The sequence below is a fragment of the Caloenas nicobarica genome, chromosome 2 (genome assembly GCF_036013445.1).
Source record: "Caloenas nicobarica isolate bCalNic1 chromosome 2, bCalNic1.hap1, whole genome shotgun sequence".
Classification (NCBI taxonomy): Eukaryota; Metazoa; Chordata; class Aves; order Columbiformes; family Columbidae; genus Caloenas; species Caloenas nicobarica.
The window spans coordinates 101,058,856-101,084,597 of record NC_088246.1 but is presented as its reverse complement, the minus strand read 5'-3'; the positions used below and the strand labels follow the sequence as shown (position 1 = coordinate 101,084,597).

General features: G+C 39.3%; 1 protein-coding gene across 1 annotated transcript in view; it reads left to right on the top strand.

Moving 5' to 3' along the window:
* The first annotated feature begins 1,491 nt into the window (after positions 1-1,491).
* AHRR (aryl hydrocarbon receptor repressor) overlaps positions 1,492-25,742 on the top strand; it is a 68,114-nt gene continuing 43,863 nt past the window's right edge. Inside the window, exons 1-2 of the mRNA XM_065629841.1 lie at positions 1,492-1,556; positions 8,592-8,773. Of these exons, the coding sequence (XP_065485913.1) occupies positions 1,495-1,556; positions 8,592-8,773 (244 nt within the window). The 5' untranslated portion in view covers positions 1,492-1,494. The remainder of the gene's footprint in view (positions 1,557-8,591; positions 8,774-25,742) is intronic.

Below are 25,742 nucleotides of genomic sequence, written 5' to 3'. Positions count from 1 at the left end.
GATGGAGAACTGTGCATATTAGGTGACCACAGGATGACTGTGAGCCATTAATTTGATCATGGCTATGAAAAAGGAAAATACAGTCACACAAATATCAAGTGAGATAATTCTCATAAAGAATTAATGGTTTGTCAATACATATGTATATATATGCAAGTATGAAATACTTTTAGATTTTACTTAATATACTGTGCATGATTATGTTTATCCATGTTTTAGGCAGATTGACTGAAATGAGAAAATAAAGGCTCCTAAGATGATGGGAAGAATAGTTTGTAGCATGAGAGGGAAATAAAAGAGTTTGAGTTGTCCTAGAACAGAAAAAATGAAGGCTGACCGAAGATATGACTGATATTTAAAACTATGCCAGTGAGTAAACACAATGGAGGAGGAAGAGCTATTTAAACTAAAAGACAATGTTGGCAGAAGAACAAATGGACATGAAATGACCATGAACAAATTTAAGCTGGAAAGCAAAAGCTTTCTAGTTATCAGAAAGCCGTCATTCAATGAAAAGCAAAGCTCCTCTAAACAGCTTTTAAATGAAGTTCAATAGGTTTATAATTTGCATCGTATGTCGTAGCTGTCTTTAGTATTAACAGCATGGGATTTGATTCAATGACTTAGAAGGTCCCCTTAATTTTACGTCTTACACAAGGCAGCAAACACTCTTGAGATACAGCAGCCTCTCAGGCAGCATGCACCCAGTGTTGAAACAGCAGACGGCAAGGCTAAAATACCCTTTCAACAGAAAATCAAGAGACTTTGATATTCAGCTAATCTCTAGAAGATTTAAACAGACCAAATGCAAAGACTTGTTTCAGAGCTTGCAATGTCTCTTAAGGCAAACATGTTCAAATAGAGAAATAATCAGGCTAAGTTTTGTCTGAAAATTGTCACCTCCATCAGCACTGTATTGGGTCCTAGTGCTGACCACAATACTGTGTGGCACTTCTTAAGCTTTTGACAAATATACTTTCAGTCTTTAAAAATGAGGATGTGAGGACCTGGAAGAATGCTAATTTGAATAATTGCATCTTACTTATCACAGTGTCAGTAATGGAAGACAATATTCCTGTGTATTTAAAAAGCTGTGAAATCCTCCCCACAGAAGATGATGGGTAGTATTATTCATTCTTATTTGTTTAACTGAGGTTAAAAATGAGCCTAGAGGAAAAAAATTAATTTTGGATATTGAGTAAACAGGATATATTCTATACCCATTTTTATACCATGTATAGTATGCTTAATTTAAAAAAATGAAAATTGAATATAAACATCAATATTATAATAATATTAAGGTAGGAAATTGGAATAAGCCTTAAGCTTCTATCTTAACTAATGCCACTGTGCTTTTTAGTGTTGTTGAACACCACACTCAAGGAACATTTTCCTCGGTTGAACTTTCTTGGTGCTGTCATTTTGTACAGTGTATGAAACACAGAAACCTCTGAACTAAGAAACCTATTCCTTTTGTTTTTCAGCATCAGAACCATGATTCCTCCAGGGGAATGCCTATATGCTGGAAGGAAAAGGAGGAAACCCATTCAGAAACAGTTAAGTATCATATTCATCAGGAGGTATATCCCTCTGAACGTACATGCTAGAAATGAGGTAGAAGGAGGAATTCCTTCCTCCCATGGTCCGCTGACACAGGCGAGACCTTACCTCCTACTCTGCAGTGAGAAACCCCTGGTCAGGAGGCTGGCTCTTCATGGTTAAGACTGGCTCCAGAAAGGATGCTGAGCATGGGTCAGACCATCCTTACCCATCACTAGGTGTCCCAGGAGGAGGCTGCTGGTAGCTGTGGTGTCTACTGTGGTGTACTGCAGACTACACTGCTCTGAGGAGCAGAGCGGGACAGTGCTTTTCTGTAGGCAGAATATAGTGGTGGACTGAATGTCAGCTGGGCAATGGGCAGCTGGGCTCTGCACTTCTATGTTCCCCGCTGCCCATTCAAGGAGCCTTTTGAGAGCTTTGTGGCACCAGGACACTGGCATTGTGCCCCTCCGTGCCCCCTTCCTTAACTGAGCCTTGCTTGGGGCATCGCGAAGTCCAACATGTGTGAGCCTGGAAAGTGGGTCAGTTCAGCCAACTGAGAAAACAGAACGGTGACTCACTTTTTGCATAAAGAACACATCATTTTCAAACCACTATTTACTATGGGATCACTTTCATTAGGAGACAAATGAGACAGAGGAATTGTATGTGTGCAGGCAAAGCAGAAAAAGAAAAAAAGCGGTGGGAAGCTGTTACTACAAGATGCTTCAGATGGGAGAGAAAAAAGTTTGCTATCAGTCAAATTTAAAATGATTTCCAGATGCCATAAACCACTCCGTGAAATGAAGCTTTTTAATATAATCATCCCACGTTTTCTGTGTTACATTTGATTATATGGTTATGAAACACACATTTTTACTGTGTTAAAATTATGAACTGGCACTGGTGGCCTTCACAGACAATTTAAGGATGAGAAGGTAACTAAAATAGATTTGCCTGTTTTCACTTCTTCAGGTCTTCTAAAAATAACCCACTTGGCTTAAAATTGTATATATAGGTCTAAAGTCAAAGGGGAGTTTCTCTGAGTGTTTGATTGAAATCTGTTGATTTTGTTTGGATTTTGTAGAGTATTTGCACATGAACTACTTGTTACCACTTAAAAATATTTCTTTTACTGTAAAATGTATGCTAGGTGACAATTGCAATAGACAAAGATAATTACATAAGAAAATTATTCTTCCTGCAAAACCAGTGTTAAATACAAAATGTATGTAAGGTTTCTGCACTACTGTTCAAGTATGGATGTAGATATTTAGCTTTATAACTGCATAAGATATGGAACTGCTCCAATAGATAAAATTACGTCTGTGCAGCACTGTTTATGGATCATAACTTTTGTGAGAAAGGAGGGAGAGTTGCAGTTGCTGTAAGAAACATTAGGCTTCATGTTTGGAGCATATATACTAGTCGAAAATACTTATCTCAAAGATGACTTCTAGATAAATACAATGGTTAAGAAAAATACCTGCCAACAAAGGACAGAAATGTCCTCATTAGCCTTTTTTGAAATTCTGGCTTCAACAAAATCAGAAGCAAATTCTCTTTTACTTTGATGGAACCAAGTTTTCACCTTCCAAGCCATTGCAAGTAATGCTACCTTGAAAATAGCTTTGCTGTGAGATTGCAGGACAGGTACCTGAGCATGAGCTTATCCAGTCACGACATAGACAATTTTGACTAAGAAACTTGGTTTTGGTTAAAACAAAGGGAATCATTTGGATTATTAGAATACTGAGCTTCCACACTGGAGACAGCCCTCTATTTTCTGTGTTTAGTTACTTACCACTTGTTGAGGATGATTTCTCAGTTCTTAGCAACACTGGTCTCTTCCTCAGACCTTATCTGTTTGTGGGCTTGATCTCTGGTAAGTCTTTCCTGTACTCATTCCCTCACTCGGGGACTTCCTAGCTCTCATCTAAAGAGGCTCTGACTGCCTAAGACCAACTGGCTGATGTTGCTCCTTTCATGGTCTACGTCCTTCAGTCCTACAGATTTTACTGTTGTTTCAGGACTCCAAGGTATCCTGACTGTCAATGCTGCCTCAAATAATTTATCTTGAATTTAGAAGGGTAGATGAAGTCTATTAATAGAACAGTATATTTAACCATGATTTTGATCCATGTCATACCGTTTTTGTTGCAGCTTTTTGCTCTTGTTTGATAGTATAGCACATTTTTCCTGCATGGCCTTGTCTCACTTTTTCCTCAATCATTCTGATAATAAACCATGGTAGATGCTGACACCTGCTCTGGGAGAGGTATTTGTTCGGTTGAAAAACCTAATTTTTCACAGAAAAAAAAGTTGATGGGAATTCTTTGGCCAGTCCTAGTAATGATTTCTCTCTTTTTCCCAGTAATATCCTCTAGAAAATTAACTTTCTATTGGCAAAGGAATAAGTTAGCTCAGGTGCCAGTCTGAGCAGGATACTTGGATTTCTGTAGGGTTTAATGGGTTAGTCCTTTTGAGGGCCAGGATTCAAAGGGCAGAGGAGAGCAATTCTCCTCTTCGCAGAACAACTGGGATGTTGATGTCTGCCCATACTCGGTGCATCCCATAGCACCAACTCTCTGTCTCTTCATCAGCTTTTTGTGATCAGGCTGTCAAGCCAGGTGGTGATCTTGCAGCTGGCTTTTAATTTGAGATGTTGCAGAATGATATTACTCACTACTTCTGTAGCTTTTCAGGCACAGAAATTCTATTCTGAGGTTGTTTTACAGAATAGTGATGAAAATGTATGAAGAAGCTCTATGGGAGAATGCAGATACCCATGGAACTGTGGAAGAATGTGCAGGAAAACATGTTTTAACAGGAAGACCTAATATGTGTCAGTCGTCTTCCCTACACTGAACTAGGAGAGACTATCTTCATTAGGTTGCCATTCTTCAGACTATACATCGGGTTCAAGTTCTACTTCTATACCTGCAAATAAATAAAAAACCCTAGCTGTTTGCCTTTTGCCCCAGAAAGCTTCCAAACAAGCCCCATTAAATGTGGTCTACACTAAAGAATTTTGGCTTTTATGGAACCAGTTCAAGCACCTGGAGCTCAGACCGATTGAAAAATTTCCATCAGATACATTTTTTTCAGCCAGAGAACGGAATTTTGACTGAAGGAAATATTTTCTACCAAGTGTTTGTTTCCTGTGGAAATCTAACTTTTTACTGGTAATTCAAGCATGTGTAAATTAAAGAGATCTTGTTTTTAACCTGAAACTAAAATCACTGTGGTGAAATTAATATTATACTAGAAATGCTAAGGCAACACTTCTGGACAGTTACCATTTGAGAGCTTCAGCCACTTCTTCACCTCAAACCCTGGCATCTTGTAAAACTCTCTCCCTCCACAAAACATTTCTTGTAATTTTTTATAGCTCTTTAAAAGCAAACTCCAGCTGCCCTAGCTCTGAGTGTATCTATAACTGCTCCAAACTGCCCACTTCAGCCAGTAGCGTACCAGTGCCAGGGTAAACAGGGACCTCAGGAGGTGCAGCTCTCTCCTGCTTCCTAGTTCTCATTTTAAGGTCTTCTGGGATATAACCCTTCCTCTTACTTGGTGTCACACTATCCCACCTGTCATCTGCTCTGCCAGTGGGATGTCTTCTCAACCATTAGTTCTGCTTTTGCCTTTCCTTACTGTGAAGACCCAGAAGAGGCAGAAGGTGGCAAAGGGCTCTTTTTCCTTCACACGGCTTTCCCTCAGTTGGTCCTCGTAGGAGATGGTGAACATCTGCACGTGTGCAGCTGGCACTGGAGCTCAGCTCTGCCAGGGTACCTCTGCAATGCCCAAGCACAGCTCAGAGGCTGTGGGCTGCTGGCCAGTATGTTCATGATAATCATCTTGCTGTTACTTTGCACTTAGCCTATCTGTTGCATCTCATGGTCTCCCTCTTCCCTTTCTTACTGAAAGCATGCCATCATAGTAAATGATTAGATTTTTCTCACTTTAGATCATCTGCTGGTTTAACACTTCAGCATACATTAAAAACTTATTCAGAGTGAAATTTTCATTACCAGGGTAGGGCTCCCTCAGAGGGTGGTGAACAGCAGACAGAGCTGTAGCTGCAGGAAATTGCTCTGCGAGCTCACCAAACTGGTTCACACTAGCAGTGGTCTGTCTGTCACGGGCACACCGAATCATTAAAGCACAAATGGCTCAATGACTGACATACCACCGAAACAAAATGTTCTCTGCACCACCTCCTACGCTCACTTCTAACCACACAGGGTCTGGTGATACGGGTCTTGTACAGGTACAAGTACTTGTTATTGCAGAGCAGAATTTGAATGGTTAAGCAATGAACGGAGGGAAAAGCCAGCTTTATTATTTTAATTAACATGTGCTACTTCATTGTAGTAGTGTTGTATGAAAAGCACAGTAAAAGAGGTATCATAGAGCGAGTGTTATGTCTCTGTTTAGACCTGATTTACACAGTCTGAGAATCCCTGGTTTAAGGCAAACACAACAAGCACCATCTTCTTTCAGCTCAGGATAAGGTCTAGAATTTCCATTGGCTTCAAAACAGCTCATTGAAGAATTTCCTTGCCTGCTCTTTTCTGTTTATGGATAGCCACGCTGGCCTTTCCATGGAACTTGCATTGTTTTAAATCGCATCCACTTGGCACCTAATTAGCATTTACATCAAACCCCTGTTTGTTTGGATTCACTCCCTTACTGAATCATTTCCTTGAGTTTTCAGGGAGACTCTGTCCTGAACTTTCTCTGTCATCTTTTTGCTCCATTCCTTGCCATCTCCAGAAAGCCGTTCCTTACGCTCAGAACAAATGCAGTCCACATAATCGCCCTAAACCACACCTCGCTGGCATAGGGAAGGCACTATTTTACATGGTAAATAGGCTTGAGCAATTTCTGTTTCTATTCCATGTTAGCCTTGACAATTTTCGGGCCTTGGACTCATCAGTCTAATTTTCCTTATTGGAATTAATTTTTTTCTGTCCAAAATTGCTTCCTTGCTTCAGCTGGTTTGTCAGACATAAAGAGCAATTAGCGAAAGCTTATGTTCTTTAGCTTCTACTCAACTACAGGCTATAATCCCACAAAATTACTGCTCTCCACAGGTCAGGCATCCTTTTGGTGTCATAGTGAGGATGGCTGAGTTTCAGGGTTTACTGCAAAAAAATAGTGCCCAGTATGTACAGACTTCTTTGAAAAATAGTTAACTCTGGAAAAGTAAAAAAGATTATTCTCTCTTTGTCGATTGCATTATTTTTTAGATATTTGCTCTCTAAAAGAGGAAAGTTATTTATTGATCCCAATCAACAAAATCTCCCCCATGTCTTTGGAAGCAACTCATCACGTTATTAAAAGGCCACATACCGGTATTGGTAATTTTGAAAGAAAAAGCAGGAGTTATGTATTTTCACTACCTCAAACAGTTTTTCACTCATTCTGTCCATCAGTGTTGTCCTGTTAAAATGAAATGAAAGCTCTCAAAAGTAGTGATGAATATTTCGTACCTAATTTGGTTTAAGAGGTTTTCAATTATCAACAATCACGTGTACAAAACATTAATCTTTTTTTTTACTAATTTTTAAGCATATTTTTTAAAAAAATCACAGTTACCATGATTATTTAAGATTGCGCTAACAAGAGGGTTATATGCAAGTGTTATCATTTAACCTTTTAAACATCTTGTGAAATACTAATGCTCAAAATTGAAATTAAAATTGAAAAATACAGTAAATGTGTGGAGCGTGGAAATGCAGTAGTAAAGTGCTACAATTAATGAGTTTTACCCTGTTTCTCCACTGGAGCACCAAGCTAAGCTACATAAGGTTATGATCCTTGCCTTTAGTGTGGAGAAGATGGAAGCTTTTAGCACACATGTATTTTTTTCTTGCCTACCATTTCCCATTCTTGAGTATTTTTCCAACTTTTTCACCTTGATTATTGTCTCAATGTCTCTTATTCTGAGGAAGGTGCCTCAGGAAGAATGTGGCAATGTGCTACAGTAAGAACTTGAGCATGGGTATTAGGAGAGTGAGTGGAGGACCAGCAGACACAGCACTACATCCCCTGGGAGGTGGTAGTGGAGCTATAGCACTGTGCTGCTGCACTCCCTCTGGGATGGTGGATCCAAGTAGTTTATGGCTCCAGTGGCCAGTGGCTCATTCCTGGATAACGCACTTGACTACTGCTGGGTCCAGCAATTGCTGTCTGCTGGAGATAACCACCTTCTCAAACTTACCACTCAGGTCTTCTTGCTTAAGTGACAATTCTGTGCTTCAGCACTGACCACCACTCACTGCCATGCTGGAAATCAGGTTTCCATGACTGTGTGCAAGCGCACTAGCTTTTCCTTTTCTTCCTCTTGAGAACAGCATCTTACATGTTCTGTGAGAAGAATATCAGCAGATACTCCAAAATTGAGCTTCCTCATCTTAACGCATTTTCACAATGTTTTTTTCTGAGGCATCTGGTGCTGTTCACTGCATGAGAAATTCTTATATTTTTTATTACTGACATAGGAAGGTAAATGTGAGAATGTTGAGGAAAGAAAGTCTCTTCACCTTGCTTCCCATACCTTTAAAAATATGTCTAAAGACAGGCTCTTTTCTTAATTATCTCCTAACCCACAGGTTAACTCTGAGTCATTAAATGGACATGCTTTGAGTGAATATGGTGGATATCGAATGGGTTCATGCATTAGTCACGGTAATTTTCCTCTGTTGTTCTGATCCTTATTTGTACTGCATAGATGAGAAATTGTTTTTCCTGGTACTCACTGGAACATGAAAATAGTACCCATTCCCCTAAGGTGAGAGAGTCCTGAGTATGACATATCAGTTCTTTGTCGGTTTTTACTGGGCAGGTGTGAAAAGAGAGCCCAATATCCATGTCTTTGCAAGTGCAGAACGGTAAATCTCTTTTTGGCAGAGGACGGAAACTTTAAAGATGTTCACGGAAGCTAGGTTAAATATGTCTGTTATTAACTAATTGCAGACAACATCTCAGTTTCTGGTTCTGCTGTCTGGAGGTAAAACAGGTAATTGAAAATGTGTTCTCCACCACAGAAGGCCTGCAGTTGGGAACGAAAAATCGAATCCTTCGAAGAGACACAGGGACCGTCTGAACGCAGAACTGGACCATCTGGCCAGCCTCCTGCCTTTTCCACCTGACATCATATCGAAGCTGGACAAACTTTCCGTCTTGCGCCTTAGTGTCAGCTATCTCCGAGTCAAAAGTTTCTTTCAAGGTAGGCCTCTTTAAGATATCGATATTCCATTATAAGTCTCCCTCTAATTTATTGCTGATTTGTACTAAACCTGAGTAAAATTAGCAAGTAGTATTACATTGATAAAGGAAGAAAAAAAAATCTATTATTGAACTTATTTTGTGCACGGGATGTTGCGCTGGAAATTTTGTGCATTTTCTTCTATGCCATTTGTGTGTTTTTCACCAAATAATTGGATAACCTCCACCCCTCTTCAGCAGGCTTTAGGAAAAGGGGAAAACATGACTGTAAAATCACTAAACCAGCAAAGACGCTTGGGGCAGATGTAATACCTGAAGATACTTTGAACTCCGTTTTTGAAACTGTTATCTGTGTGTTTGCAATGCCTGTTTAAATACAATGTGAAAGTCAAGAAACTACTGTATTACCTGTGTTTGCTGTATGCCAAGAGGAAATAGGCTTGCTTGAAAGGACAAAACCAAAATTTTCTTTAAGGATAAGTGAGATTCAGAGTTTAAAGTGTTGATTAAAGCTGTACTAGGCTATGCTTTGTTTTTGTAGCTGTCTGGCACACCACACAATGAAAGCCAAATGTGCATGTTCAGATGTACATAATAAGAATTCTTCCAAATTTGCAGAGAGTTTTAGTTTCTTCTTGTTGCTGAAGAGTTCAAGAGAGCAAAATCTGGATTAGGGATGTAACAATGAAAGTCCTCTCTAGAGTTGTTTAGAAAAAAAGAAAATAAATACCTATTTGAAGGAGTATAATTGACCCAAACTTATAGGTGGACTGCAGAGAAAAACAGAAGTAATTTTTTATGGACATTATTTTTCCTTTTCTACTCTTTGCTTCTCCTTCCTGTTACTGTTCCTTATTCTGCACAGTGCATACAAGAGAGCCTTAGATTTTTTTGGTTTTGACTGGAGAATAGTATCTTGGTTTGTTTCTTGCTTTTAAAATACATTTTAGTATAAAAGAAATGTGAGTTTGAAGAGGCTTTGGCAGACTGCAGGGCGTTTAACAAGCTGACATCAGATTGCAGATGGTGATGTTACTGATAGTGGGAACCTCCCATGTCAACTGTGGCAGCTGGTTGCCCAGACTCTAGTTTACAGAGTGCCTCACTTTCCCTTTGAACACATACCCGAATCTTACAGCTCCTTCCTTGGAGCTTTACTTTCATTTCTCTTGGATTCATAAGCTGTCTTCAGCTGCCTTTACTACTCTTCTGCTGGAGTTTCTAAGATCCATTTTCTCCTTTTTTTTTTTTTTTTTGAAAAAAGGATGGGATAAAAGGGAAACAAGTAAAACCAGACTTTGTTACTCTGAAATGTTCCATGATTTGAGAGATTTCATTTAATTTAATCCCCGAATTACCTAACTGAACACATAGTTTGTGTTCACTTCATTCTTATTTTTAAATGTTTACATCATGAAACTAAGGTTACAGAAAGCATTGTTTATAGCAAAGGAAGGAAACTACATGCCATTTTAAGACAAGAGAGCAGGCTGGAGCTTCAAAAGAGTGGAGTGGAGGAGAGATGAGCCATGGAAACAGATCTGGGTGAGCAGTGGGTGCTAATGTTTGGGTAAGAGCAGGAGCTGCAGCCTCAGCTTCATGGCACGTCACCATCTACTTCCTTGGAGTTGTGGAGAAATAAGGCAGAACCTGATTTTTTTTTTTTTAAAGCAAAAACTTTGGTAGGAAGTCACCTAAGAAAAGCAAACCAAAAATATCCATCCCAATGTTTTGATCTTTGTTGTGATGAAAGAGGACAGACGAGCAGAAATGCCTTGTTTGTGGCTTTTTAAATCAGAAGATGGTACTAAGTTGTGAGCTGTTATAAACACTGAGGACAGAGAACAGACCAGTGGCATACAGAGATGTTATAAAATTGGACAAAATAAAATGTATCTGGAAAAACTGACCTAGCAAATCTGTACTAATTCACTCAGGGAAAATTAACCCAAAACAATTGGTGTTCAGTAGAAGAGAGAAACCTGGAAAAGGGAACATAAAGACAATAATCGAAGAGGGACACTGGTCAGCAAATTGTTCTATGCTTGTAATATGATATGTTGACATAAACAAGAAAGCCAAGTGTGGATTTTGGTCTGTTTGCCCAGAGGCAGCATGTCACTACACAGGAAGGTTATAATCCCTCTCTGCATGAGACCAGCATTGACTCCATCTGGAATACAGCTTTCTGTTGTGGTCATCTCCTGGTCACAAGGGCATTAGCACATATTAAGGGGTTTGAAATAAACACAGGCAAGATGTGACTATAAAGTTGGCTGGACAAAAAAAAAAAAAAGTCAAATTAGCTGGAATGTGTACAATTTGTATGCTTCATCTGGTTGTCTTCATAGGAGAAAAGGATGAGAAGGGAATGAATTGCTTAGGATATTTTAGAGTGGCACAGTAGAGGACACAAAGAATGATTATGAGCAAGCTGAAATTTGGCTGGAATATTAAGCAAAACAAATCTGTATTGTGTTCTGTTCAGATATCCAATATTCCTAAAAGTGATGCAGTGGAGATTCAGGACAGTCAAATTTGTAATCTATGACACACAGGCATGCACATCTTTTGTGCAGAATACTGTTCTGTGAGTTTTAAGGAAGTTAATCTTAAATTCCATGTTTTTAAAAAGTGCTTGTATGAATGCTGTTTGCAACTTTTTAAAAAACACAAGTAGTGCTATTTGACACATAAGTTCATATATGACATTGCAGATTCAACCCACAACAGTCCAGCAAATGCCGTGTCAGTTACAATTATACAACTTCAACAGTCCCAGCATTTTCTAGACATACTCATTTACTTACCACTAGGTGTCCTTTCAGCAGCTACTCTGCAATAGTCAGTGTGTAGCACAAATGTTGTATTTATAAAGATCAATAGGCAATTAGAGGGCATGGAGTTACTTCACCATATTGATTTCAAGCATGAAAATAATTTTGCAGAGAATCAGATATTAGGAGATAGAGAATATTCATTAGACATTTATTCCCACTTTGCTAAACATTATAGGTTAGTACCTCAAAGCATATGGCCAGTTCATCTTAGTTAAGTTCTTTAAGCAAAGGCCTGGTTCTTTTCTCAAATTTAGATCTGGTTGTTGAGACAGATATTTCTGCTATTCATGGATTCCCTCTCTCATTCTTAGAAATGTTTTCCTTTGGCTTCAGAACAATTCTTCTGTCTACTTGGTTTACAGCCTTCCTATCTCTGTTATCAGCTGGCAGTGGCTCTATTAATAGCCCTGCTGCCCCCAAGCTATATGCATCTAGTCATTTTGCATTTTCCTGATAAGCACTTCAAAATGGCTTGCAGCAGTAACCTTCCAATCTCACCAGATCTCGTGTACAAACCAGTACTTAGACTGAGAGACATCAACTGCTACAGGAAGGTGAACTGGTCATTTGGCCCTGACAAAAATTTGCCCTGGGTGGGGCTCCTGTGGGAGTGGAGTGGGACGTAGTGGCTGTGACCACTTGAGTTTGCTGAGCCTCTGTCTTGGCCATATTCCATCTTGGTTAATTGTATTCTGTCTTCCTTTACCACTCTTGACAATACATCCTTTACTATAATACCTCTGATTTCTCAGTTTTTCCACTGGCGGAAAAATGGTGGTCTCGCTCCACTTCAAAACCGACTCCCTTTTCTTGATTGTTTAAAATGTTCCCTTCTAGTATAGGTGCTAATTTTGTAAATCAATGTAAGAAAGAGTAGCACCTTGTTCTTTTAGCATCTCAGACTCTTTCTGAGAGACAGCTCACTTAAGTTTCCCAATACCTCTAAGGAAAATAGTTATGACAATTTAGATAGACCAACACAGTTACAACTAGGGCTTAAAGCTCCGCATTTTCCATTCTTAGTGTAACTAACCTTGTATCGGTCGGACACTCGAACCTTCCTTCAACATACCATTCATTAATGTTAATCCTTTTAGCCATAAGCACTCCTAATAAATGACAACTGATGTTGTTGAGTACAGTCTTAGGTGGCAAATATAGAGACCTCAATATGGATCAATTTTTTGATTATACAAGAAGTGGGAGTATTGGAAATCCTTCACTACATAATTTATATAAAAAGTAATTTAATTCCATAGCTGCTTGTTTTTCCCATGTGGACATTTTGTTCATGCACAAACGTGTATTTTGTATTTATACACACAGACACATGCAAACACAGAGACATGCATGCACACTAAAAATAGTGTAATCCCAACAAAAATCTCCCTTGCAGTATAATTTGTACTCTCTGTGTTCATTTCAGACTTCAATGCCTTCTCTGTATTTACTTACTTCCAGACTTCATTTCATTTTGAAAGCTGAAAATCTGATAGATTTATGGAGAACTAAATAAGGAATGTTGAGAATCATAGATTAACTCTGTGAATAAATATATTCAAAGTTTCTGTAAATTTTATATTTAAATTGTAGTCCAGATCTTTCCAAAATTAGGGACAGTCAAACATGGGGACCTGTTGTTTACCTGTCTTAGACTGAAGTTATATATGAATTTTTAAATTGAATAACAGTAGAATCTGAGAAAGTTGTGAGAAATATTATGTCATTTTCTTCCACGTAAAATTTAAGATTTTAGGAAACAAGACTGTAATGGATTTTCCTCAAAGAAGAATCAGCTATGCCTAAACCTGGGGGATGTTTGTCTAAAGATTTCATCAATCTGCAACACGAGTGATTGATTCCACACCTTCCTTGGCAGTCCCCAGTATCCAACTGGATCTCTGCTACTGCATTTTAAACCCTTCTTCTTTAGATGAACAATTTATTCCTGTTCCTCGTAGCACCTCTGCTTTTACAGCCATGAAGTTGTCCCATGTTTCCCTCAGTCTTTGCTTCTTTAGACAAAACAGCCCTGCCCTGCTCTTTTTCTTTTTTTTTTTTTTCCCCTCAAGGGCTATATTTTCTTTAATCATTCTTGTTGTTCTGCTTTGTCTTTTTTCAGAATTCACCTAGGGTATGTGCAATGCATCCTTCCATTTTACAGCAAATGACTGATAACTTTTCTCCTATTATGGTTTCTTAAGTAAGCTTGGACTCCCTTCCAAAAAGATTCTTCAGTTTACTTATTAAAGCACTGTGAGACAGTAGGAATAACCTTTTTAGAGTTATGAAGACATGTATATCTACTGTTCTTCCCATCCACATGTCCAGTTGTAGAAGGTAATTAATTTAGTGTAACATGGCACATATTCTTGTAGATCTGTTGATTTCTACTTCTTTTTTTGTTAGCTTTTAAGCCTTTACAAATAGGTTGTTTGGTATTTTTCTCCAGTATTTTTCTACGGGTTGAAGCTCAGGTTAGTCCTACTATTCTGTGATTTTTCTCTTCCCATGCTTTCTAATGATAAGATCCATGGTCACCCTCTTCTAGTCTTTCAAATCTCCCCATTTTTGTCATGATTTCTCATAGATTAATAGCTCTGAGTATGCTTTAGCTCATTCTCAGAATATGGTGCAATGACTTTAGTTAGATGCAATTAACTTGTAAATATTAAACTCATCCAAGCAGCTAAGGTGTTAGCCTCACTGCTGGTGTTTAGTGGCAGTGTCTGTCTGAGCCTAGCTGATGGAAGCAGAAAGAGGTAGTAACCTCTCAAACTTTTGGTTTTTTTCATTATCTGTAGCTCTCCTTCTGCTGACTAGCAGAAAACACTTTTCTCAACCTTGTATGGTTAAAGGACTTCCAGCATGCTTTTTATAACCTTCCCTTTCTTGCTACATCTTATTTTATGCATTGACTTTTCTGTTTTTCTTGTTATACACTTGTGCTTTATTTTGTTCATTTGTAAAAACATTTTCTGTGACCTTCCAGTCTTTGAAGAACTCAGGATTTTGTTAAGATGGTCCTTTCTTATATTTCCTGCTCTTGACCGCCATCGAGATAGTTTACACTTATCCCCTACACATTGATTTATAGAAAGGACATCTAGTTCCTATGTCCCTTAGGTGTCTGTCCTCTGAGATTTTGCCTTCCAGTTCTCCAGGTGTACTGAAGTTTCTCTTCTTTAGGTCCGGTGTCTTCATGTTGCTATGCCTTGGATTGCTGCTGCTGGAATCACAGAGTCGCAGAATGTTAGGGATTGGAAGGTGCCTCGAAAGATCATCTAATCCAATCCCCCTGCCGGAGCAGGGAGGGGTTGTAACCCAGATGAGGTTACACAGGAAGGTGTCCAGGCAGGTTTTGAATGTCTGCAGAGAAGGAGACTCCACAACCTCCTTGGGCAGCCTGTTCCAGTGCTCTGGCACCCTCACGTGAAGAAGTTTCTTCTCATATTTAAGTGGAAGCTCCTGTGTTCCAGTTTGAACCCATTGCCTCTTGTCCTATCATTGGTTGTCACCGAGAAGAGCCTGGCTCCATCCTCATGACACTCACCCTTTACATATTTATAAACATTAATGAGGTCACCCCTCAGTCTCCTCTTCTCCAAGCTAAAGAGCCCCAGCTCCCTCAGCCTTTCGTCATAAGGGAGATGCTCCACCATCAGTTCCAGGATTTCCTTTTCACTGTCACCAGGCTGCCGTTCCTCCTTCTAACCCATTTCTCCCCTTGAATTAAATCTCTTTTATATATTTATTTTTTTCAGGTCTGGCAGGATAGCATACACTCTGTGGTTTCTGTCTTTCTTCTGATTTAACATTTATGTTAGTGGGTCATTTCCTTTTACTCATTTATGTGTTTGGCATGATCCAATTCCCACCAATGTTTATCTTTAATGGAAATTGGATTTATCCCTTTTAAGAAGAAAGCAACAAAGGATTCCTCCCAGCTGGCCTGATTTTCAGTGTCCTCAGTTACTCGCAGTGTTCCAGCTTTCATCTCCTCTAACTGTATCCATGGCTGATCTCATAGCTCAATAATATACATGGACTTCTTACTACTTCGATTCAGATTCCTTAGGTTCATTCCTTAGATTCTTCAGATCAGGCTGTCCAAAGGAAGGACAGCTATAATTTATTGTAGCATTTGAATATTTAGTGCCACAGTCCACACTCCATAGCTTGCAGACCTGTTTAGCATGTGACACACCTGCCACTCCAGTGACACCCACAGAAGATTAAGAAATCAAACTTGAGGTGGGTGGTGAAGCAAAGAATGATCTTGTTTTCAGTCTATTATCTGCACTGTAATACTATTCAAACTGCTTTATGGGTGCTGCTTACCTGAACCAAAGCTCCTGGTGTGAGGATCCAGGATTCCACTGCAGCGCAAGCAGAGGGGTTATCAGGCACCCCTTTTTTCCCCACTGTCTCTACCTAACATTTCTATTTTCCCAGGATTTTCTTTTCAAAATCTCTCAGCTAAAGCTTTTTCTGGATTGAAAAGTTCTGCTCTTTTGGTGTAAATATATTTTTTAGATTTTTCTTTACATAAGCAAGGAAAATTTTTCCACAACAAGATTTAACTGATTTTGAAACTCAGTTCATATGTTTGAGTTTATTGTTACAATTATAGCCTATACTGGATACATTTCCATGGAAAATGTCTTCTTTCATGTATTAGCTGGTTCCAGTAGCCTGAAGCTTTCCCTTAAATTTAAAACCATAGTCTTAGTGAATCACAGAATCACAAAAGGGTTGAAGTTGGAAAGGATCTCTGGAGGTCATCTGGTCCAATCCCCCCACTCAAGCAGGGTCACCTAGAGCCAGCTTCCCAGGACCATGTCTAGACAGCTTCTGAATATCTCCAAGGATGGAGACTCCACAGTCTCTCTGGGCAACCTGCGCGAATGCTTGGTCACCCTCCCAGTGGTCTTTTCTTGGTATGATTTATATATTGATTTCCATTATGGAAATAATAAGAGGCTTTCAGATGACCAACAAGCCTCTAGTTTTATATGAAATCTGTATTTTGGGTTATAAATCTAGGATTTCAGTTGTGGCTGTCTGCTTAGCTAGGGTTGAAGCTGATATCTTGAGTCAAGAAGTCCCCAACATATCTGAACAGTTTAAAAATTACAAATTTCTTTTTTAAAGGCATATTATACTGATTCAGAGCACTACCAGTGCCATCCTCTGAAGTGGAATGCCTGAATGATTCCTTTTTCGAAGGAGAAATAAGAACCTTTCTTTTTGCACACATACAAAATGTCTTTAGGGTATCTGTTGCTGTAGTTCACAGTCATAGCTTATGAGATTGTCTATAAGCATTTAGGCTGTTCAGGTTTCTTAGGGCAGCATATTCAATGACTTGCACTGAGGAGGAATCTTCATGGTCAGAGTGAGTAACAGGTAAGGTTATTCCTGTGGCTGTATTGAATAATGGTATTCAAATTACCACAGCATTCAGAGTGTTTCAGCCGAAAGGGGAGTGTTCATGAAAGAAACATTCTCCATTCTCTACTGGCCTACAATTTTGCCATCTTCATAACAATATAGCAATTGAAAAGAGGAAAAAAGGGTTCTGCTGTGTAAGTGGTACGTAAGTAAATCTTTGAAGGAAGACCTACTGTCTGCAAGTCTTTATCTAATCAATTGCTAAAACAGTGAAATTTTAGTACAAGTATCAAGACTTTAAGCAGGCTCGTTGCATATATTCATTCCTGAGATCTGGCAGGACTCATTTCTGGAGAAGCAGCTGCACATTGACTCTCCCTTACACTACCCATTTCTAAACAGTGGATTATTTTGACTAGATTTTTTGACATTTTTAATTGCCAGAGAGACTGTTTTATTGTGACATATTGCTTATACCAATGCTTCACTTTTTTTTTTCTTTTTTTTTTTTTTTTCCCCTTCCGCCTTTGTTTCCTTGGGACACCATTTATTCCATGTAACAAATACTTGAGGCTGTTTTGGGCTACACGTCTTCTTGGATAACCTGGAGACCTCTCTGACCCTTGGGAGACCTTTGCTGACTCTTGGAAGAAGACTGTATCTCCTCTTTGTGCCTTGTAAGAGGATGGATCTCCTTCTGCTAGTTGTCTTTAGTTTCCTGCAAACAAGGAGGGTTTTGTAGGAGAATGAAAATAGATTTACAAGCAGGACTTACTTCAGGTTAAGCTTATATTCAGGAAGAACAAGAGAACTCTTAAATTGCTTGAATTCCTGTCACCTTCGAAAACCAAGGGAACCTGTTAGTGTGACAGTATATTAAGTGTCACATTCTGAGACTGGCTCTAAATTCCATACCTGGTTTTTTGAGTAATGGCACTTAGTTAGAAATGTCATATCTTCTCTGGTACCCCTTGGGTACTCCTGTCATGTGCTGTGGGTTGTTCATATTGTCAAATCTCACAGGCTCAGAGCTGTTAGCCTGAGTCAGTCATCTGCACAAAGAGGGCTGGACTCTGTGGACTTTGTGCTGTCTTTGGGAAATACACCATCATTATGATTGTTCTTGCAGAACTTCCTATTGCGATTCTGGATCTGTATCTTATACCACTTTTCTATTGTTGGATGCCATTCAAGTGAACATCACTGTAGGCCTCAATGTTTCTCCTGGTATTGATAAGGCTGATTATGAAACCAGAGAGTTAGAAATGACAACTGATGGGGGAGGAATCTTTGACTGTTAAATTTTTCCTAAGAGCATTTGGCACTGGAAGAGTTCCACTGTTTCTAGCAATAGTAGAAGTACACTCAGAACCAGACAACATGGTCACAGAAACACACAGTGGCTGGCTTTATAAGTGTTCCCCAAAACCACAGCTGCAATATTGGTTCAATGCTAGGGGAAGTCCCCAATACACTTTCATCCCTTAAATGTGGGCCTTTGCCTTTCTCCAGCTTGTTTAGTAATTTTTAACCATTCTGATTTGGTAGGCTTTTATGCTTGGTTGCATTTGGTTAGTTCACACTATGCATCTCATGTAGCATTGATATAAATAAATGTAAGTATGTGGCAAGGAAAAAACTGGGCCCATCTAATCCAGCGGGCTGATATATGCACTGTCTTTTGTATTTGGTGATGTTCATCTAGTTCAAGCACTGTGCTTCCTTAGTCCTTCCTCTGCAGCTAAGATCCTCCTTGGCCCAGCCTGGTAGCAGCAGTTGAAATACCTTCATAGTCCCACATGAACCAAATTCTATTATCCTACGCTATAATGAATGAACTTTTATTGATCTTATTTTCTTGAGTTCAATTGTCTTTGGATGTTGGAGACTGAGAAAGAACTTAGAATAAGTTTAGTTCGACTGCAACCCAAGTTTTCCTTGAATCTGGAAAGAAGAATGGTTTTCATCATAGGAAAGATTGTATTTTTACTCCAGAAGTTGCTAGCAATTGCAGTGATTGTGGAATGCCCTTGCAATAATTCTGTCCTAATCACTGCTGTAGTGGATGTGAGATAGGAAAGCATTACCTCAGGCATGAACTTTGGCTTGGTTTACACTTGTTCTCAGCTTCATGAGTGATTACCATCTCTGAGAGGAAACATGCTTTCTTTACTGTCAAGAAAATGATTTACTTCATTTCTTATTTTAAACACAGATATGTTTTAAAGGGAAGATAATACCTCTTATCCAACAGAACAAGGAATTTGACTTGGCACAATATAATTGCATAGGGCTTTGAAGACAAATAGGGCAAATAGTTTTAGGCTAGAGAACAGTATCTCAGACTGTCCTCCTGGTTTCTCTTCGCGCTTTCAAATAGCCTCACTTCTGGCTTACAGCACATGGTGAAGCTCTCTGCAGAGAACTCCGAAACAATGCAGATGCTAAAGCAGGTCCTGTAGCAAGTAGCAGAGTGGCTACGTCTCCTTGGGGATAAGCCCACATGAATTAGTCCTTCTGAGAGGCACAGCTTACTAGAATATGTGCCTTGCCATCCCAATACAGCCACGCGATTTTTCAAGCTCTTGTTATCTCCACTTAGCAGCATAAGACACTGCGTGCCCATAACAATATCCTTAGAGCTAGCTCAAAGATCTCTGGGCTATGCTCCATTGTGTCCAGTGCAGACATATCTCTCAGGTGCTCACCAAATCAGTTAACTTCAATCTTTTGAGTCTATACAATTATATTGGTTATGCCAAGGCAGAACTCAAGATGGACACTTGTGGTCCATGGAGATGGAAAGCTGCAAACCCATTAATATCTTGAACTAAGAGCCTGTCATTCAGAGGTAAATCTAAAACAATGCTTCCTTTTAAAGACTTTTAAAAAATAATTTTAATTATAAGACCACCATTTAGCTTCCGGACTTTGTAGTACTTTCCTAGAGTCAGTTCATGAAGTTCTGAAATGCTGTCTCATATGCCTCACTAGCAATGCATGGTGGTTACTGGAATGCTGAGAAGCCCATGAGATGCAGTCTGAAGGCTAGGCATGGGGGCAGGGTGAATGTGGAGGTTGCAAAGGTGTGTCAAGACTAGATGAAATTATATTATTTTGAATTGTATTTAAAACCACTTTTCCCTATCATGATTTTCAACTGGATTTCATGCCTAATATATGAAGAATAGGCTGGAGGGGAGAAGATAAAGATTAATAGCCAGATCCTTAACTGGTTTTCATCATCTACTCACCAGATTTTCATATAAATGCTGTGTTACTTCTGTCTATTCTATCCACTTGCAGATGTGTTTTATTATCCACTTTCAAGAGTTTTAGTTTAAAAACCTTCTTTCTTGTTCTGCTCCCCAAAGTCCTACTAATTGTTAGGCCAATGAAGCTCTGAGACTTGTGCCAGTCGTGCGCATCAGCATCAACATCGTCTCACTGTTGTTTTTTTTTTATTGCTCCCTCTGCATTGTCTGCATGTGTCTGTTGTTCCCTGTCTTATGTCAGTGAGTGACCCATGTTTTATTCTGAGGGGCCAAGTGTATTTCCGTCTCTAACAGCCCTAAAAATCCACTAGAACAACTCAACCCAGAGACAAGAGGATACCAAGACAAGAGGGCAAGGCTAAGTGCCCTGAGAGTTTTCTGTAATTCATTGTGTCTTTTCAAGATTTTATTTAGTCTCTGACAAATTAAATTTAAATTTTGTTTACTGATAGCATTTTATTGACTTTTTTGGATGTACTTGGGGTGCTTTTTTTTTTTTTTGCATACTGTACTTAGAGTTTTAAATGAGTTTGAAACAAGCAAATGAAATCTAAATCAAATGTTAGCAATAAACAAAACACCTCACTAAAATTCAGGTAGACAGCCCTGGTTAACCTAGTTACTGGTTCAGAAGATGTGTGCCAATATCTGGAAACTCTTATTTTATGTCATACGATACTCAACGGTGACATCTTCTTGAGTAGCAGCCTGAGGCATTTGGTCAGTGTTGACATGGGAGAAAGAACAATATCAGGTGACCCGCAGACACCATTTCTCAGGATTTCTTTAATAATTGATTTTCCACGTTCTGAGCAGTCCTCACAGTCTTGGAAAGACCGAAGTGTCTTCAGTTCATGCCTTTCAGTCGTCTTTGTTGCGTAATTTCCAAAACAGTTCGACATATCTTTGTCTGAATGCTGTCTGTGGACAAGACTGGCGCTTCCTTTCTTTCCTCTTAAACCCTTGTCTTCTTGTTTGCCAACATCACTGCTGCTCCAGCATCTGCTGTCAGAAGCACCTGCCAGGGTGCCGTGAGGGCTGGCCGCTCCCTAAGGGATGGAGGTTGCCCATGGTGTCCACCAGGGCCTCCCAGCCAGGGCCTGTCCCACCACTGCAGCCAGAAGCAGGGCAGCTGGGGTGCACCAGGGACAGCCCCAACCCTGGGCATTGGGCATCAACCTGGGCTCCAGCTGAGGCCACGCCCTACCCTCTCTCTCTCTGTCTTGCCTCTATACCCTGGGGACATCTCGTCTTCTTCCATCATTTCTGGACTGTAACTTCCTTTCTGAACACGATGCAGATTGTTGTCCAGATCTTGTATCTTCATGGTTTTGTAACCTCTGTATTGCAGGCCTTCCTGACATTATTGGCATTTGTGCTCCACACAAAATCATAGGTACTAACCTCTCTTTCTTGCCCATTTCTCTGACTGAACAACTTGCTCTGTCACCTCCATGGCACCTCTGTGCTGAGCTTCTTCCCATTAAGGCCACATAATTGTAATAATCCTTGCCTACCAAGTCTTTTATCAACCCCCATTCCTCTCCACAGCTTTGACTCTTTCTTCTACAGCAATCATTCATTTTCTTCACATTGCCCTTTATAGAATGAAAAGCCCTTCCTGAAATCACGCCTGGTTTACCCACCAATTCTTCCTGCACAAAAATCTTAGTTGTAAGCAGAGGTGCAGGTGGCTGTTAGGTTGAAAGCAAATAAATAAATTGATGATGTAGTCAAACCCAAATATTTATGATTTATCACATGATTTATATGGCTGAGTCTGTGCAAGACACCTGTCTTTCTAGGCTGTGATGAGAACTTATTTAGATGCTTGGAAGTCATAAAACATGAGATGGGATCTGGTTTCTGCAAAGCTTACCTCATTTTGCTATGTGATTATTCCTACAGTTTGGTTCAATGAATTACTCTAAAGGGCTTGTTATCATTTGACTGTATTCGCTCTAGTGTCTTTTGTACGTTATTAGAAAGAAAATCCCAAGTGACTAACACAGATGCTTTTCTTCTCTATCTAATGTAGCAGTAACATATTAGTCAGTGCTCTGAACATTCATTACCATTAAACGAAATATTTTTTTAGATAAGGCACAGCAGATTTCCCTTTATAAATCCAGTTTTAATTTGCTTATAATTTTTGGTGCAATCATGTATACAATGCAACAGATACATTTTCTAAAATCTTTGTATCTATATGAGTAGAAGTGGAAGCAGAATGCATATCCATAAACTAAATCCTTACTAAGAGAAGTTACAAATAGACTTTAAAACTTCCTTCAAAGAAGCTCATAATTTTGTGAAAGATTGGTGCTGTGAAACAGTCTTGCCAAATACATATCACATGGATTTACTGTGTCCCTAAAATTCCACCAAAATCCCATCAATACATTCCATTTTATATCTTCATGGATATATGAAGTCGAAGGCATATATAGGAAGTAAATCTCTGCCTGTATTTTTTTGTTACAATAAATAAAATGTCTGCTATTCTTATTTACCTCTGAACATGCAACACGAATTGACTACTTACATAGTGGAAACAGCTGAAAGAAGTTGAGAGAAGAGGACTGAAAACAAGCAAAGACCAGATCTAGATCAATGCCCAATGTATTTTAGGTTTTCTTTTTTAGTCCATTAGAAACTTCATAACCACTTTACTAATTATGTAGTTGCAAAACATGTACGTCATATCAATCTTATGTATTCCCCTGAGTGTTTCAACACCTGCACAGAAAATACTGTCTTCTCTGTGTTAATATTACGTTGTATATCAGTGTCACTGTAAACTTGTCACAAAAACTCTGTATTTTTTTCCAGATAATTTATTGAAATGATATTGTGCCATCAAATGAATGCTATAAACCTTGTACGGAAAATGGCCCAATAAATAATACTTTAGGAAAACATTTATTGAGAGGAGAAGTAATCTAACCTAGATAATACATCTTGAACAGACAAATGTAAGGATTTATGTGGAAAATTATTCCAGTGAGTTATTTTGAGGGCTAAGACAGTACGTGGAGAAAAATGGAATTGCATTTCTTTTTTCCATACTTTTTAATGTCTTAATTTACATAGCTACATATAGAAAAAAATCTGTACATCTCAAAACAATTAATATTTGTGTGAGGAAATCAGAGATGTTTAAAATCACAGGAATTACTTTAATAGTTATTAAAGTTTCAGTCTTGCAAGGTGCAGAGTGCTCTCAAATTACCCTGTTCAAAAGGAACTGATTGTTTTCAACACTTCTTGACAACCATCAGAACTGTATAATAATTAAATTCTAGCAATACAGCTCTATATAGCTGTTTAAGGGAAGAGTTCTTTCTTGTGAGCCAAATGTATACTTGGTGACATGGCAGAGGGTTTGAAGGTATTACGCATTGCAACAGTCAGTCTTCATTCTTATTGATGCTTACAATCACTGTAGAAATATATAATAAATTTAGTAGTAAGTGCCATATTATCTGGGGACAGTGATCCACCCTACATTTGTTGCTGATGACTTATGGCTAGGACAGAAGAGATAATGTCAGTTTGAAGGTTCGCTTCATGATCACACCTTGTAAGTATCATGGTGATAACTGATGATGTCTTTAAAACCAGTCCTGTGACTGAGATAATCATGTCTAGCAGAATGAGGTAGGTGGAGAGGTCAGTTTCTGGACAGAGGACGTGTCCATTGCAGCAACACTGCAGCGGCACCAAGTTACAAGGGGTCATCTGGAAAAGAGGAATTTCTTTGTTGTTTCTTTGTTTTCTTTATCTAGTCAAGTCATGACCTCCAGACAGAAATCAGAGTGCTTACTTTAGATATTCTAGCTTCAGCAGATAACTCTGTCTTCTGAATCCTTGAACGTAATGTTCAACTAGCGTAGTTTTAGTTCTGGAAATAAAAGGGAATGGTTTCTCCAGCTAGAGAAGAACTGCAATGGCAAACTGCAATGTTGTGACTCTCTGTCATTCTCCTGGCAAATGATACATACAGCAGCATGTGAAAAACATGTTGGGGAAGACTTTTAAGCCCTGAAATGCCCGTAGTGGAGACTGGGAAATGTAACAGAAACTTTCGAAGAGGACAGTGGGAAACCTAATCTACCTCCTACTGAGGGCAATCTGCCAGGAAAGACCTACTGTAGGCAAAATTCAGGCAAAAAGCCTCTTCTCAGAAATCAACAGGTTTGGTTGTTCGGGGTGTGGAAACATAAGGACAACTAGTCAAGTCCTTAATTCCTTATTATGTTTCACTTAACTTTGGCATTAGTGGAGTAATACAAGTCAGGTCTTCATAATCTGGCCCAGTGTTTTGAAAACTGCATTGCCTGAAATTAAATGTATTTTTAGGAATCAAAGCAAAAATGCCATTGGAAAGGTTGAAGGCTGGGAGAGATGAACATATACCTTCACCACTTCAGTAATTTGGCTGGAGCATGTTTTGTGCCAGGTGAACCGGGCACCAGGTAGGCAGATTGCAGCCAGATTCACAGTGGTGGCAGATTGCTGGAGGGAAAGAGCACTGGAAAGTGAACTCAGATCTACATGGAGGTAACGGGATACATGTGAACAATTTGGGGGCATTTTGTCAGTGTACTTTCATGTCAAGCTTTCAATTAAACCTGCCAATTTTACTTTTCCTGAACATGCTTTTGCTGTTTACCTTGATGAAGTTCTATCCCTGTTTCAGTGTCTGTAATTTATTAATCTCTTTTCTTGCAAAATCTTTGAGAAATATTTTTCGCCTATTTTTCTCTAGTGGCCTTTCTAGAGATAACCCTCCTCACCTCTTTTTAAATGCTTTTCTTTTTTGCATCTTCCTCATCTGTAGATTTTCTTGTTATATAGGGTTTTTTTCCCCTTTTCCCATCCCCAAGCTCTTTTTCTTACATCTGCCCTCTGCCACTCCAGAACTAGATCTCCGTCACTTCTCACTACTAACAGACTGACTTTGGTGGGAAAGCAATGTTTTTTTGGGTTTTTTTGTGAGTAAGACATTGTTCTTGTCCCCTGTTGAGTGAAAGAAGGACCAAGCAAACCTCTTTTCCATTCTCCTCCATGAGGGCCTTTTGCCCTATGTGGTCTGGGTGTGGTGAGCTCAGATAGCCCACTGATGCTTTCATTGCATGGGCCACAGGGAGGGGATGTACCTTTCATTCCCTCCCCTACACAGAGCCCTACCACAGCGTCAAGATGATGAGAATCACTGCAGCAGAGGGATGAAGCCTTAGGGCGGGAGGGGGGAATAAATAATGAATTGTTGTCAACCCTCCCTACTGCGTTAGGCTGCCAGATGATTGCTTATTCCTTGCTCCCACCCACACACTTCATGCCACCACCAGCATTCTTGGTCCTTTGTGGCTGGTGTTGTGGGCTAGTCAGCTGATGCGTCAGCTCTGCTAACCAGTGCTTTTCCAGCTCCCCATGGCAGGGATAGCTTTGGCGTTTC